We start from the raw sequence: 16,015 nt of genomic DNA on the forward strand, positions 1-16,015 counted from the left end.
CAGCCGGCGGTTGGCGGCCCGCGCGCAGCCAATGAGGGAGAGGCACCTCAGAGCAGGCGTCCGGTTTTACACGCGGAGGCGCGCGCGCCGTCTCCTCCGGCCGGTCCCGCCCGCCTCCCGCCGCCGAGCCGCGACTGCTGCCGGGGCACCGGAGGTGTCGGGAGCGCCGCGCTCGTGACGCGCGCCCGGGCTGCTTCGGTGGGGCGCGCCAGTCGATTGGCGGCCGCCGCCGCCGGCGTTGCAGGGCGGCAGCCAATCAGCGGGCGCGGCGTGCCGCGAGGGGCGCGGCGGGCCGGGCCGGAGCGGAGCGGAGGGGCGCGGAGCGGACGGGACTGCGGAGCGGACGGGACTGCGGAGCGGCGGCCGGCGGCGGGATGAGGCTGAGCGGGCTGTGGGTGCTGCTGCTGCTGCTGGCGCTGGCCCAGGTCGCCCTCCTGGCGCGGGGCGCGGCGGCCGAGGAGGAGGACGACGGAGGTGGGTTCAGGGGTCGGTTCTCCGCCGGGCGCTGCGGAGAGCCCGGGCCTTGCGGGGGCCGGGCGGGGGGGCCGCGACCGGCCGCTCCCCGCGGGCCTCGGGGGTGGGCCGGCGGAGGCAGGGCGCTCACCCCCCTCCTCGAAGGCGGTGGTTTCCCGGAGAGCCCGATTGTCACGGCGCGGTTCGCCTCTCCTTAGCTGTGCGGCAGCTCTGCCCCGCCTCTTCTAAACGTGGAACCTCTTCTAAACGTGGAATGAAGCGCTAATAATTAGTGATGGCGGCAATTACTGACTGTTAAATACCAGTAAATCGGCAATTTCGTTATTCGGCGGAGCACTCTGTTCTTCACCCCTTAATTCAGGGGATCTGTGCATTCTGTATGTTTCAAACTGATTGTTTATTTTTTTTCCCCAGAAGGAAGGCCGTGTGTTGCAAGTTTCTTGATGTTTCTTCCCACTGTCTTTGAATTTCACTGATTTGTGTCTTCTCCTTTCCAAAATTAGCTGAAACAAAGCTGCTCTGGCTTACGAAGTGTAGCACCTGTACGTAGGAGGCAGGCGTTTGAAGGTGCTTCTTTCTTGATTTTAAGTGTCTTTCACCTGAATTTTGAGAAATCCTTACTTCTTTCTGTTTCCTATGTTAACACTGCTGGATGTTAAGTATCAGAGGGTGTACAGGGAGATCGGATTATGGATGACCTCCTCAACTTCTGTCCTGCATATTCTGCTCAGTGGACAGGCACTGAAACTTGAAGAAATGCATTTGTGTCAGGTACCTTATCTGTGTGACTAACTGTATGATAAGGATCAAGGTGCTTACTTTTTTAATAGGATATAGCATCTGCAGTAAGAAGATACATGTATTTCAGCTTAGAATTTTTAAAAAAAAAAGGCTTCACAGAGATATTCTGTAGTATATCTGTTTCTCTGCTTTTATCTAGAACACTTGGTTATCATCACTTTGTTGCATGTGACAAAGCCCAGTACCGATTTCCCCTACTACCTTCAAATGATGACGTAACACCTGTGATGTTACAGCAAAGCCTGTGTCCTGTGGCTGACGGCAGTTGCTCTGCTTCTCACTGGCCAGGCTCTCATCAGTGCTTCCCATGTGTGCCACTCTTATTATATGAGTTCTCGGGATCAAAGATGCACAGTGATGAAAGTATTTCCTCTTGTGTGCAAGCTGAACACTAATCCATTGCACAACTTGGATACTTTTTCTGTTTCTATTGTGTATCTCAAACCTGTATATAAGTCATGAGCTAGGTTTTACCAAGCCTTTGCTTTAAAAATGTGTGTAGTTAGGGATTTCTGGTTTTGCCCTTCAAACAAATATACTTCGCAACAAGCAAGTAACCTGATGTGAATTGATTGTTCAGGAGATTAAAAATTCATGTGAAACTGGGCTTTTTAGAAGTGAGGTTTGACTAGGGCAGCGAGGCAAATACGATCACAGCCAGATTAGCCTAGGTCATGATGGTTGCACATGTTGCATCCTGATGAAAGAAAAAGAGGGGTCGTGTAGAGGATCCCCTACAGAAGAGATCAAGAACGACTGCTTTCCTGAAAAGGCTTTTGAATGCCCTGGCAACAGGTTAAAAGTCTTGACTTCTGTGTTTCTGAAAATTGAACTCATCCAGTAAAGAAACAGACACTGCAGTGGCCTCCTCAGAAGGAGACTTCCAGGCAGGCTCCAGAAGTCATTGATGTCTGGATGCGGCTTTTTCATGTGGGATTCACCCTACTTAAGAAGTTACTAGGCCAGAGTTCCACTAAATACTGAAAGTTCAGTGAGGTTTCTGGAAGAATTAATGTTGGTGAGAGTAGCTGTCATCCTGAAGAAGGCCTGCCAGCCAGCATCATGTACCTGGAGTCTTAAAATGAGTGCCATCTTCATCATGTTTTTTGGCTTGTGTAGTAATGTGTTGAAATTTATGGAAATGCTTTGTTAGAGTGAAAGGGAGTGTTCTGTATTTCACTGGAGGGCAGGTTTTAGCCACAGCTGTCACTCGCAGGTTTGTCCACCTGCTTTGCAAGGAGCTTTAAGAAATAAAGACGCTTCTGTTTGCGTGCAGCTATTTCATTTTTGTGAGCTGTCTTATACAAGTATTTACTAGCTACTTCTGCCATTTCACGTGTCACGGTTAGACTCATTCTGTATCTGTTCTCTTCAAATTATAAATCTTTAATGCAGGGGAAAGTTTCTTGCTCTTAATGAAAAAAGTCCCACTTACTTATCCCGTACTTGGTCAGGTCTTTGAAGCAGGTATTTCATTCCCAGCCCTAAAGGGGTTGTTAGAGGTAGCTGTGACAACCGTGAGTATGAGTGAAGCTGGAGACTACAGAGGGTGAGTTTGCACTCTTAAGGACAAATTTTTAGGCATGATTAAGTTGTTTGGGTTTGGTGTTTTGAGGTTTTTTTTGGAAATGCATTCCCTCTGTAGGAAAAGCTGGAATCCTGCTGTGAGGTGCTACTGTCCTGCCTCCATCTCCTAGGAGGAGCAAGTGGATGTGTATAATGCCCGTGACAGTGTATCACTGTCAAGGAAGTTTTATGTTGGCAGCTGTACAGACACTTGCAGTGAAAGACACAAAACAATTTCGGGTTTGGATGTTAAGTCTAGTGGTTTAACGTTCGCTACTTGTGCAGGATGTTTTTGTAGGTGATGCTTTGTTCTCGCTCTAAACCATGAGCTTATGCCCCAGTAGCTGCGGTCATCTTCCCGTCTTTTTCAGGGGTGGGTCATTAGTGTAGTAGGCAGGAATGAGGGTCACAGCCTGGTGGTTAAGTAGAGTTGGCTGGCTAGTTTTGCTCAAATTCCGTTGTGTCAGGAAAAATCAAGTTCTGAAATGATTTGCTTGGAAAAGGAATGGGTGTTGTGCAACTCGCTGGGAATTCAGGCACAGACCAACACACCACACGAACACCCTGTGGTGAAACATAGCCCTCAAAACTGCTGGGCATGCATGTAAGCAGAAGTTCTGACTGCTGAAACCCCCTGAGAACTCAATTTTTCACCAGTGCAATCCTGTAGGTACATGACCGCGGTAGATTTGCTTCAAGGATGTTTGAGAGTTCTACTCTTTCACTGCAAGTGCTCAGAGGCAACAACACAGGAGGCATTGTCCACTTGCAAACAGTGCTTTTAGCTACTTTGTAGATCAGATTAAACAGTAGTAGTTGTTAAAGAAACTTAATCCAGGTGACTACTGTTGTGTGATAAATGATCTCTTGTGATCTCTCTTCATCAGAAGCTTTATTATTTTGGTGGTGTATAAAGTTGAGTTCTAATTAAAATTAATGCATTTTCTCCAGGGTCACTTATTGTTTTCTGAGAGTATATAGTCTTTTTTTTTAATACCTTCTTCTAACAGAAAAATGGCTATTGCAATTTAACAGCATAATTTTGTCCACTGTGAGGTCGTTCCGGTGGACTGCCATTGGTTTGAGAATAGTCGGGTTTGTTCTTATCACTTTTTCACACTTGCATGCTACATACTTACAATTTTTAACTTTCAAACTATAGGAGAAATCAGAGTATTTACAGAATTCTTGTCCTGAAGAAGTAACTTATTTGCTATCCTACAGCAGTAACTCCTGCCAGCTTAATCAAAAGCCAATTAAAGTTAAGTAAAGAATAGTTTTGAACAAGAAACTTTTGTTTCTTTTTGTTTAATCTTTTGTTTTGTTTTAATCCTGGGACTCCCAGTAGTTGAAAGGGCCTCAGCTTCATTGTTGCACAGTTTTCATTTGGGATGAGGTATTTTCATTACTTGTTCTGTGACTGAAATGCCTTTAAAGTCATCCAGGAAGGTCTGCTTGCCTTGAAAGATAGCAGTATTAAAAAAAAAAAAAGTTTAAAGGAACATGTGAAAGATCAAATATTAAAGAAATCATCTCAAATCCCAAGCCAACAGAGATTGAACTGGTTGAATGTCCTGGCTTCAGATTTTATGTGTTAACTTTGCTTTGGTAATTTAGCAAATCTTCATTCTCCTTGGAAGGCTTGTTCTGGACCAGCAGTTTTGGTCTTCTTAAATCGAAGGCCTCCACAAAAGTTCTTTGAAAGAAATTATCACTCCATTTATATTAGAAGAATACCTTGCATTTGCCAAGTGCATAGGAGTGGGTTTTCACAGGACTCCCGTGACAGTCGCTTACTTATTTGATTTTACACTCACTCTACAGCCTGTGCTGATCCAGAGCAGAGTGATGCTCCTGTGGGTGGAAAGCCTCTTCAATTAGTTGCAGACCTGAAACACCACTGTAACTGAAAGCAAGATATATTGTGGTGGCAGGGGTGGGATTGAGCAGTCAGGAACAGAAACGTAATTTTGAAGTGCTGCTTCTAAACCACCTTCGTAGTATGATGGCATTTGAGTTTATAGCAATCCTGTCTGTTTATTAGACCTTCAGACAGGCAGAGCATAGCAGTTGTGGTGTTACAGGTGCAGTGAGTAAGGGTGCAGGGGAAGCACTGGGGACAGATAACATCTGCTTTTTTGATACAAAATACCTAATTTTTCCAACCACACGTTGCTGCGCTTGCAGGACAGCTGTTGTGTTGCATGATGGAGGGCTTCTGTTTGAATTCCGGTATTATCTGTGTACCCTTCTTGCCCAACAAAACATGTCTGGTGCCTCACTTCCCACATGTCAACAAGATACCCAATGGATCTTGGTGTGAAATATTGATATTGTTAGCTGGCGTAGCATGGACAGAAATGAAATGAGACTGGTCAAACATTGGAGTCCAAGCTCTTTGCAGGCTGAGGTAGCCGTCATTGTATATGAAGCAGGAACTCAACTGTGTTGATAATTTTTTTTTTAACCACAGGATATATTTAATCCATCTTTAACCTGGTAGTGTTATTTTAATCTTAAACTTGGCACATTCTAATCTATGTTGCATTTTTATTTTTACTTTTCCAGAATCTGTTACAAAAGAAGTTGATGATGATGATGAAGATGATGAAGATGACGACGACGATGATGATGATTCTGAAGTTAAAGAGGAAAATGGTGTATTAGTCTTGAACGATGCAAACTTTGACACCTTTACTGCGGACAAGGATACTGTGCTGCTGGAGTTCTATGCACCATGGTGGGTTTACAGCCTGTGGTACCTCCTTAGGTGCAGGATGGGGTGGTTGTCGGGAGGCTTCTCTGACAGGACACTCTCCTAAAAAGTGAGCTTGAGTTGCAATTTCAAAGATGATGTAGGAGTAGCTTGCTTGCAGGAGAAGCACTGGACTCTTCTATAGTCCAGGGCAGGAGACGGTTCTGGTGCTGTGGAGGCATCCTTTTCCCTGCTCCTGTACCGTGTGATAGACAACAGCCTGCTCTTTCTCCACAGATATGGGTCATGCTGAGGGATCCCATGCCAAGGGAAGCACAGCCTTGGTTCCATCCCTGCTCTGTGTCTGTCAGGGAACAGAAGCAGTCTCAGTGAGCCCCAGAAAAGTTATGCAGTGTGGTCTCACAGCCTGCTATCGCGTCCTTATGCTGGCCCACTGGAACTTGTGCACTTGCTCATCTAGATGGAGGAATGAGGGAGACTTCCCTTGCAGGGGAATTGCTAAAAGGTTTTCCTTCACAAGTTCAAATCACTGTCCCTGCCAGAAGGGTGTGGTGTGAGTAAAGACATAGCTTCATTTGTATTATCAGTTTAAACAGTGTCTCATACATCTGCCTAATGATGATAATTCTGCGGGCATACCAGGGTACGCAGAGTAGCACCAGTGTGCTCAGGGGAGCTACAATGGATTTACCTGCATACAACTGAGACAAAGAATTTAGGCCACAATATATCTTCTCTTGCATTCATATGGACAAAAATAATAGGGATGATTAGTGGGGAAAAACAAGAGTAGAATATATTTGCAGTCAAGTTGCTGAGTTAGTGTTGCAGCCAGAACCTCTCTTCCTTTGTGGCTTAGTGATACAAAGACAACTTACTCATTTGTCCTTTTCTAGTCTTCGAATAGAGGGCAGAATGTGATCTTGCTTGAGGTGGAGTTGCATTTTAACTAATGCCACTCTCGTTAGAGAAAATCCCATCCCTGTTTGGCTGTAGGTACTGTTTCTGCACCTGTAGCTTGCCTGCGTGAAAACTGAACATGAAGCTTGATTTATCCAAGCAGAAAGATGTATGTCATCACAGACTAAACACCTCTCTTTTCTACTACCCCTCCTGCAATTTGGGAGGCAAAGTAGTACAGGCTGTCTGCTAGGTGTGACTTTCCCTCTTTTTTCTTTCATTTTCCTGGTTTGGTCTTTAGTTCATTGACCTATATTCAGCTTTTCTTACGCTGGTATCCACTGTTGTGCCAGCTTTTGCAGCATGAACCTCTGTTCTTCTGAAAGAGTTCTGCTGTGGCCAGAGAGAGAGCAGGTGCTGTGATAGTGTGGTGGGTGTGAGATTTCAGTAGGCCAACTTAACTGCTGGTTCATTTTTCCCTTTAGTTCAGTTTAGGGTGCTGGGTGGAGAAAATGAACCTAGATTAGGGAGAAGCTGAAGTCCGAATGAGACTATATTTGGGGGCCCAGGGAGGAAGGAGAATCATGGTGCAAGGTTTGCAGTTTTCTTTTAAAAGGAATTGTTACTTTTTTTTTTTCAATGGCTCTATGAAATGTATATGGAAATGTCTCACCCTTGTGATGAAAAGGAAAAAAAAAAAAAGAGTTGTGATTTGAACAAATGGCACATTAGCTACAGTTACTCTCTACCTCTCCATGATCTGAAAACTTAGCAAGACAAACATTCTTATGTTGATGTTGTGAATATCTGTCAGAAGGCATCCTGGAAATGCAGAATAGCAAAATACCCCTGTGGGTCTGTCGTACATTTATGTATCTTGTGTCTTGCTCTGACAGGTGCGGGCATTGCAAGCAGTTTGCTCCTGAATATGAAAAGATAGCCAAAACTCTGAAGGAAAATGACCCTCCTATTCCAGTTGCCAAAATAGATGCTACTGCAGCCACTTCACTAGCAAGTCGTTTTGACGTCAGTGGCTACCCAACCATCAAAATCCTGAAAAAAGGCCAGCCCGTTGACTATGATGGTTCTCGGACAGAAGATGGTAAGCACCAGTCCTTTGCAATTCTCCATAAGAAAGCAGAGAAGTATATAATCTTGCTTGTTAACATGACTGTTTTGAAGGGCTTTGATCTCGTTGCTTTATCTTAAACAGAATAATATTATGAAGATGGAAATTTTGCCTGTCTTCTCAATTGGCTGCATGCTAGAGAACAAATTTGCAGGTAGTGAGTAGTACTGTTACTGATGGAACGTTTCTAGAAATATGACTTTACTAGAAGAGGAGGTAGTCTCATGCTTGCTGAAGGACCAGCTAATAAGAAATATCTGGTCTGTATGTTGACTGTATATAAACCACTTATTTCTTGCTTAGTGAATGTGTCCAGGTTCAGTCAGAGGGAAAAAACTACCTTTTCTGTCTGTTTCGAGATGGAATTCACGTGCTGTCGTGCTGCAAAGTACCGATCTGTGCTCTGCTTAAGTAAGATGCTCTAGGTTGAAGAGAAGACCTTCTTGGCAGTACCAACAATGGTGTAAAGCATAAAGGAGCTTGATTAAGAAAGTGTTCTAGTGTGAACTTGACATGTAAGCTTTGGTCCAAGACCATGCTTGCCACTCTGATTTTAAATTCTTGATACCAGCTCTTGCATTTGATATGCTAGTGATATGATAATGCTGACTTGCTAATTGGGCTATTGAACTGTATTTCAGCAATTGTGGCCAAAGTCAAGGAGGTTTCTGACCCCAATTGGACCCCTCCACCAGAAGCTACTCTGGTATTGACCCAGGATAATTTTGACGACGTCGTGAATGGTGCTGACATAATCTTGGTGGAGTTTTATGCTCCGTGGTAAGCAAGAAGGCAGTCACCTGTACTTTCCTAGTACAGCTGGCCTGAACATGCTTGGCAAACCTGTCTTCCGTTGTTATGCCCCTTTTAAAGAGGCTCGTCTTGTGCAGGTGTGTGTAGCTCTGGTGTACCTTAGTTCTAATCTGGACCTAGGATCACATTACGAATCACTCGAAGGCTAGTTTGGATCTCTTGCTTAGCAAGGGATAGTCTCCAGAACTTCACTGAAGATTCTCCTTATTTACTAGTTTGGGAACACATTGAGAGATACTGAAAACTAAATGGAGTTGGTCCTTAGCTTAGAAATGGCCTCTAAAAATGAAACTACCCATATTAATGGGGGCCAGACATAGAGGCTAGCTTCAGGTTAGAGAGACAAGTCTTTCTAGACCGAAGTGTCCTCTGTAGATTGAATAACCCCATTTCTACTTTCTCCATTCTGGAAGACTCAACTCTTCCAATTTGGGGGTAGAAGGTACCTAGCAGAACTGCCCTCCTCTCTCCTTTCCTAGGTGTGGACACTGCAAAAGGCTTGCTCCAGAATACGAGAAGGCTGCCCAGGAGCTCAGCAAGCGCACCCCTCCTATTCCTCTGGCTAAAGTCGATGCCACTGCTGAAACTGAGCTTGCAAAGAAGTTTGATGTCACTGGCTACCCAACTCTGAAAATCTTCCGCAAGGGCAAACCTTATGACTACAATGGTCCACGGGAAAAATATGGTACTGCAACTTCTGCTTTTTCCTATTTTCTGAGGGCTTGACCACAAATGTTTTGACATATCTGTAGGAGTTGCAGACGACTTAACATCATAGCAATGGTAATTGGGGAAACCTGAAAAACTGTGCTCTCATACCTACATAGGCCAGCGGTATAAATTTGTCTCTAATCTTTATGACATCTTCTGGTACTATAAGCTCTTTTTAATATGAAGTAAGTTAAATACACATGATGAAGTAGCGGTAATATGAGTAAATGAGCAGCCTTTAATTGCACTGGAATGTACCATAAGGGCTGGCAAAGTATTCCATATTAGGTTTTAATAAGCGTCGAGACTTAAGACAATCCAAATAGAACTTTGGCTCATAGCAGGGTCAGGAGACAGTGAAGGGACTAAAATTTAAGAAAGGGAGGTTACTTGAAAGATCAGCTGATATCCATGGAACTCGCGCTTGGTCACCTCTTCTGAAAACAACCTGAAAGAGAATATCCCGAACTGCAGCTATAAAGACTTGGACTGAAGTCTTGCTGATTTGGTCTTTTGGGTGTTGTGGGAGGGCTGCACAGAAAGAAAGGTGCCCCCAGGAAATGTGGTATTAAACAATGTCATAGACAATGCCTGAACCTTTCAGTTCAATAAATGTGCTAAGCAACATTTTGGGGTTGGGTTTGTCTCACAGGTATTGTCGACTACATGATTGAACAGGCTGGTCCTCCATCGAAACAGATTCAGGCTACTAAGCAGGTACAGGAATTTCTGAGGGATGGAGATGATGTCATCATCATTGGTGTCTTTAGTGGAGAGAATGACAAAGCCTATCAGCTCTATCAGGAAGCAGGTAAAGAATATTTTAAAAAATTAATGTATGTTTTGTTAAGATTTTGTCCAGGGCTTTGGGCACAGAGAGATCCTCAATTTCTGCTCTGAGTTCAGTGAGGGAGGTTAGAGGAATAAGAGGGAAGAGATTGAACAATGATCTTCCACTTCTACTCAAGAAAAAAAGCTCACACCAGATTTTGACGCTCTAACTAAAGCATCAGGCAGTCACAGGAGATACGTCCTCTTGGTACTGTGTCCCTAAAAGCATGTTAACTAGAAAGGTGGGGAAATTTCTAGCTGAGGAACAACTCACAACTTGGCTGAAAGCCTTGCTCTCTTTGCCATTTGCTATTACTTGTTTTGTATCTGAGAGTTCCAGAGGCTAGGCTCTGCCAGACTTGTTTGAGGTAGAGGGCCTGGAGAAAGAATCGTCATCCACCCCGGATCAGTTTAGCTAGACCATTCCTGGCAATGTTTATTTTTAAAAACCCCTCTGACATGACACATGAAGAGGCTAAGCACTTGATGTGCTCAGTCCTTTTAATCAGTCCCTGTGTCTCACATCATCAAACTACTCCCAGCCACTCTTAGTTTCTGCCAGAGCCCTGAAAGCAGTGTGGGCAATTCTTCTCCTCTAGCTATGCTTGCTTCTGGGGCTGCCGTCATTTATAGTTAGATTAGGAGCTGATTTGGTTGCACCAGCGTGTCAAGATAGAGAACTGCCTCCCAGACTGCCCCAAAGCAAATGGATTGACTGGGTAGCCTTGTGAGTTCCTTTCCAGCTCCACTTTCTGTTATATGGGGAGAAGACAAGAGGTGGGAGACTGGTAAACAAGTAGCTGTTTCACTGTATGTGTTTTGGAAGCTGTTCAAGGTTTTTGAATATGTAGAATAACTCCTAAAGTAGACCAGTTGTTGAACAGCATTCAAATAGTGCTACTGGAACTGTATGCTTTTTCACATGCTTCTCACCCCTGGAAGAGAGCTGTTCCACAAGACCCTGAGTTGTTCTGTGTCCCAGTAAAAATAGGAAGAGAGTTTCCCTGAAGTGCAGTCTCAAGGTGTCAGTCAGAGTCTCTCAGTTCACTTCTAGGTGACTTTTCCTTTTCCCTAACCTTACTTTTTCAGCTAACGGTTTAAGAGAAGATTACAAGTTCCACCACACCTTCAGCAATGAGATTGCAAAACTGTTGAAAGCATCTCCAGGAAGAGTGGTCATCATGCAGCCAGAAAAATTTCAGTCAAAGCACGAGCCCAAGATGCATGTTCTGGATCTTAAAGTGAGTAGCTGGTCCAAAGACAGAAAGTTTGCACAGACTGAGGATTCTCTTTCTTTGTATATATGAGCAGTTGGAATCTTCCTGTTGAGAGTACTCCACTTGATATTTGAGGCAAGCTGTTTGCCTCCTGAAATTGTATTGCTTTGTTTGAGAAAGCTTTATGAAATAAACTCGGAGGTTATGTATTCAAATAATAATTTACCATTGCAATATTCAGTTTAAGGGTAGAATACTAAATTATCTTTAGCGCTCAAGGATTTGAAGAATAAGGTGACAATATTGTTTATAACATGCCTCTCTTTCTTGTTGATGCATGCATCAATACTAGTTTCCAGTAGTGTGTAACAGAAATGCCACTTAAATCTGTTTATCTAAACTCTTTTCTCGATTTTTTTTTAAGCAGGACTCTACAGATGGGTCAGAGATTAAAGAGCACGTGCTAAAACATGCTTTGCCTCTTGTTGGTCATCGCAAGCCTTCCAATGATGCTAAAAGATACGCGAAGCGTCCTCTAGTGGTTGTCTATTATTCTGTAGACTTCAGTTTTGACTATCGTGTTGGTAAGTTCACTGAGATTACCGTTCCTCCACTTTGGGAGGAAACAAGCAGTAACTAGAGATTACTAATCCTGTTGTGTTCTGGTTTTTCAGCTACCCAGTACTGGAGAGGAAAGGTCCTGGAAGTGGCCAAAGACTTCCCTGAATATGTGTTCGCTGTTTCTGATGAGGAAGATTATTCTTCTGAAATAAAAGATTTGGGCCTGCTTGAGAGTGGAGAGGATGTCAATGTCGCCATTCTGGATGAAGGTGGCAAGAGATATGCCATGGAGCCAGAAGAGTTTGACTCTGATGTACTCAGGCAATTTGTACGGGCGTTCAAAAAAGGTACCGTTTCTGAAATAGGGTTCTCTAAGCCATTTGCTTTGTTTTCCCTTCCAACATTTTTTCCTGAGACTATGGCTACAATAAAGTCATACGTTCAACCTTACAGTGCTCTGTGGCTTAAAGCTTTTGGATGTTTCTCGCTTTTTGTGTTGTGTTTTGTTTTTTTTTTTTAAATCTCAGTTCATTAACTTTGCTTGGACCATACTGTGGCATCTAGCTATCATGTAACACTGAGCATGTTTGGCAAGCCTAAAATTTTCTTGCAGCTTTGAAGTGCGAGTTGATCATTCATATTTGGGACTAGTCTAATGTAATAAACCACTAATACGTCATGGATGGAAAGCCGTAAAAAGAGGGGAAAAAGGTTCTAGGGAATTGCGAAACAAATTATTGCCCATATTTCACAGGGCTATTATGCTAAAACATCACCAGCAAGCTAGCCTGTGTTTCATGCAGAAGTAAGTTTGTTTATTGGTGCAATGCTTTTTCTGTGGTAGGAGGATGTACTTCTGCCCTTTCTTCTTGGGGAAGATTGTAAGGATCGCTCTTGCTGTATTCTAACAATGGTGTGGTTTTGTTTCCTTCTAGGAAAACTGAAGCCTATTGTGAAGTCCCAGCCAGTGCCAAAACATAACAAAGGGCCTGTGAAAGTGGTAGTGGGTAAAACTTTTGATACCATAGTAATGGATCCAAAGAATGATGTTCTCATAGAGTTCTATGCCCCATGGTGTGGACACTGCAAGAAACTAGAACCGGTGTATGCCGAGCTAGGCAAAAAATACAAGAATGAGAAAAATCTAGTCATAGCCAAGATGGATGCTACTGCCAACGATGTGACGAGTGACCACTACAAGGTGGAGGGGTTCCCCACTATCTACTTTGCTCCGAGAGACAAGAAGAACAACCCTATTAAATTTGAAGGCGGGGACAGAGATTTAGAGCATTTGAGCAAATTTATAGAGGAGCATGCAACAAAACTCTCCAGAACAAAAGAAGAGCTTTAGATAAGATGAGGGTGGTGAAGAGTAATTGTTTGTACATTGTAGTTAAAAGCAAGTTACTGACTAAACTTCCTGAGAGAAGAATTAAGCAGTTTGAGCAAGGAAATTCTTGAGCAGTAAAGCAATTGCAGTATCTTTTTTTATATTGCAGAAAAGTTTTTCTGGACACTGAACTTCTGATATGAATGTCTTACATTAATTATGGTTTTGATCTTTGGAGAAAAATACATCCTTTATTTTTTTGTGACTATCTTGAGCTTGATTATTTCACTACAATGCAGATGTGGTTTTTAAGTTAAAAGATATTACCAAAAAGAGAAAACCAGATCCCTCTGACAAACAAATGTATCTTGTCTTACTTGTTGGTATGGTTACTGAGAGGAGCAGTGTTTTGATCCCGTCTCTATTCTCTTACATTTGTGTATACCTATTCATGTGACTATATCACTGTATTCGTTGCTGAGGGTAAGAATGGGAGCTTTCTAAAGTGTGGATGAGTTACTTCAGTCCTCTTGAGATAAGACACAGTGACTTGCTAACTAAATATGCTCTAGATCTGTCTGCTTTTGTTTTGTGCTCCTCTGTAGAGAGGGTAATGCTAAAATAGAGGTGTTTCTAATTTACCTCTCTTTACTAGTCTGTATTGGCCCATTTATATCTTAGTCTTCCCAAGTATGTTTTGGATTAATTGGAGTGAGACAGAAAGAGCATCTAGCGGGTGGTAATACTTGGCTTCTAGTATCAGATCTGTGTGTTACTGTCTCCTTTTTCAGACAGGAAAGTTTGGTAGTGCTTCTTCTTCGGGGAAGCAGACTGAGACCTTCTGATGGACTTTATTCTTGTGGCAATTACTGCAGGTACAAAGGATGATCTCATCTGCTCTGCTTCACTTGGCAGTATGTGTGTTTAAAAGTGGATTTTGATCTTGAATGTCCCAGTTTAGATATGTTCATGAATTTATGGGCCGTGTTGGAGCAGCAGGTTTATATACTTCAGAAGCACTGTCTGCCTCTTCTCAGAGCTGTGATGCTACGATGTGTGCAACCTGAGTGTCACTGAGGCAGTTTTGATACATATTTCATTTTACATGTAGTGCTTGTCTTCTAGCAGCACTGTTTTCTGTCTGGCAGAAGACCAATGTCATCAGTCTTCTGGTGTTTCCTTATTGCATTAGTTTCCAAATTTTTGGAGGGTGTGCAAATCTAAACCCACCACCTGATTTTTTTTCTTGTGGGAGATAGTCTTCTGTGTAGCAAAGGTAAACCTGTGTCCAGGAGGTGGCTGTTAAGGTACGGTCCAAGGGCTCAAAAGGGCCTGCAAAGGGATGCATAGTCCCTATGTAATTTCCTACTGCATTTTGCATCCCTGTTGAAGGGACATGCCTCCCTGCTGCCTTAACAGGGGACTGACTGTTAACAACCTACCCAGCACAGTGTGACTATCAAATTATTCTCTCAGAGGTGTGTGAGACTGCATGAAGGCTTTCTCTTAATTAACAATTTATCTGAAGCTAGTGAACAAGCTCACCAGCAGATTATGAATGAAGGGGATGATATCTAATCTCCACGGAGTGCTGGGGTGTGCTTGAATGCTATTCAGCTCCTGTTGTTTATTAGCAAAAGCTGCGAAGTGCTAAGCAACTGCTCAGGATCAGATCTCAATTGCTGCTTTGTGTTAAAGCAGTGTAATCATTCACTTCAGGCCCTGGTATTGTCACTCTCCTCTTTTCATGGCAGAGGGCTTTTTCTCTACTGTCCTTAAATGTACAGATATGTGTTAAGCTTAGGCAGTATTTCACCTTCAAGACTTAGAGTGCATTATCTTCTCATCACTTGCCGTTTCTGTTTGCAGCCTTTCTGTAGAGCCTTCGAAGGCTACGATCTGTGATAAATGTCTGTGCATAGGCAACGGGACCGAGGTCAGACTTAGCCAAGCACCAACTTACGTTAGAGGTGACTTTTTTTCAGCTTTAGAAAGTATGCATAAGCCAAGTAGTAAGCTCTGCCATGTCTGCAAGTTGAGATCCACTCAGTTCTTCAAGGAAGTAGGCACAGACTTTTAAATCAGTTCTTAAACATAGTTCAGCTTCTATCCCTAAGCAAATGTCTCGCTTAATACTGCAGGGAACTAAATTGTTCCTGCTTATTAGCTAGTTGCAGACTTGTAGGGATTTATTCCAAAACAGATGTCATCTAACCAACAAGAGGATATGGATAAATATGGAGCATGTAGAAAAGAGGGTGAAAAGTTCCTTATTAGTGGTGGGGACTACAGTCAGGGCTGAAGCTCTGTTCTTCTCAGTACAGTAAGTGTCAAAGTTGAGCATAAGAGTTTCTTGCCTCTCTTCTTGCAGGTGCTAGCTTTTTAACACTATCATTGCCAATGCTGCAGTGTTTCTGTAGACTTCTTCCTCCCAGTAGGAGCTGACTCCACTCTGGGTTGGAAATAACCTCTTCAGCCTGCTTAGAGCCCTTGTGGCAATAAAAAGCACAAGGCCCAGGGGGAGTGTCCATGGTGTGTTTGCACGGCGCTCCTGCTGTCTTTCTCTTCCTCGCCTTCCCAGGTAGAGGCAGCCTAGTACAAAATTACTTCAGGTCTGTGCTCAAAGACTTGAGTTTTGTTCTGGAACGGCAGTGCTTAAGTCAGAACTGAATAAGAAAGAGGAACACACTAGTTGTAGTATTGCTAACATAGTTTCTTGACAGCTATGAGCTACAAGAGCAGGCAGCGTTGCCCTAAGTAGGTTATGGGTTTGGGTTGTGAATAGAATCATAGAATGGTAGTAGTAGAGGAAATGAGGATTTGATCCATCCTTACACTAGTGTTGTCTGGCCGCGTTTTCTGCGAGTCCTTGGCTGTGCTGTGCAACTTGGCATCTGCACCCCATAATTTATGTGTTTATCTTGATCACTTCCCTGCAAGATGAGGATTCTGTTGCCTCTCGACTT

The 16,015-nt window shown here is 43.4% G+C and overlaps 1 protein-coding gene across 4 annotated transcripts; it reads left to right on the forward strand.

The window, feature by feature from the left end:
- Window positions 1-374: 374 nt before the first annotated feature.
- On the forward strand, window positions 375-13,315 carry PDIA4 (protein disulfide isomerase family A member 4). Of its 4 annotated transcripts, none has more exons than XM_086614652.1 (10): window positions 375-486; window positions 5,410-5,581; window positions 7,354-7,559; window positions 8,228-8,366; window positions 8,879-9,084; window positions 9,763-9,921; window positions 11,031-11,182; window positions 11,583-11,742; window positions 11,833-12,066; window positions 12,655-13,315. In XM_086614652.1, the coding sequence occupies exons 1-10, from the start codon at window positions 375-377 to the stop codon at window positions 13,068-13,070; spliced, it is 1,956 nt and encodes a 651-aa protein (XP_086470778.1). In that variant the 3' UTR covers window positions 13,071-13,315. The 4 variants fall into 4 exon arrangements, with proteins under 4 accessions (XP_086470778.1, XP_086470779.1, XP_086470775.1 ...); XM_086614653.1 differs by having other exon boundaries at window positions 11,586-11,742; XM_086614649.1 differs by having other exon boundaries at window positions 375-474.
- The last annotated feature ends 2,700 nt before the right edge of the window (window positions 13,316-16,015 follow it).

Source organism: Tauraco erythrolophus, chromosome 7 (assembly GCF_009769465.1).
Source record: "Tauraco erythrolophus isolate bTauEry1 chromosome 7, bTauEry1.pri, whole genome shotgun sequence".
Taxonomy (NCBI): domain Eukaryota; kingdom Metazoa; phylum Chordata; class Aves; order Musophagiformes; family Musophagidae; genus Tauraco; species Tauraco erythrolophus.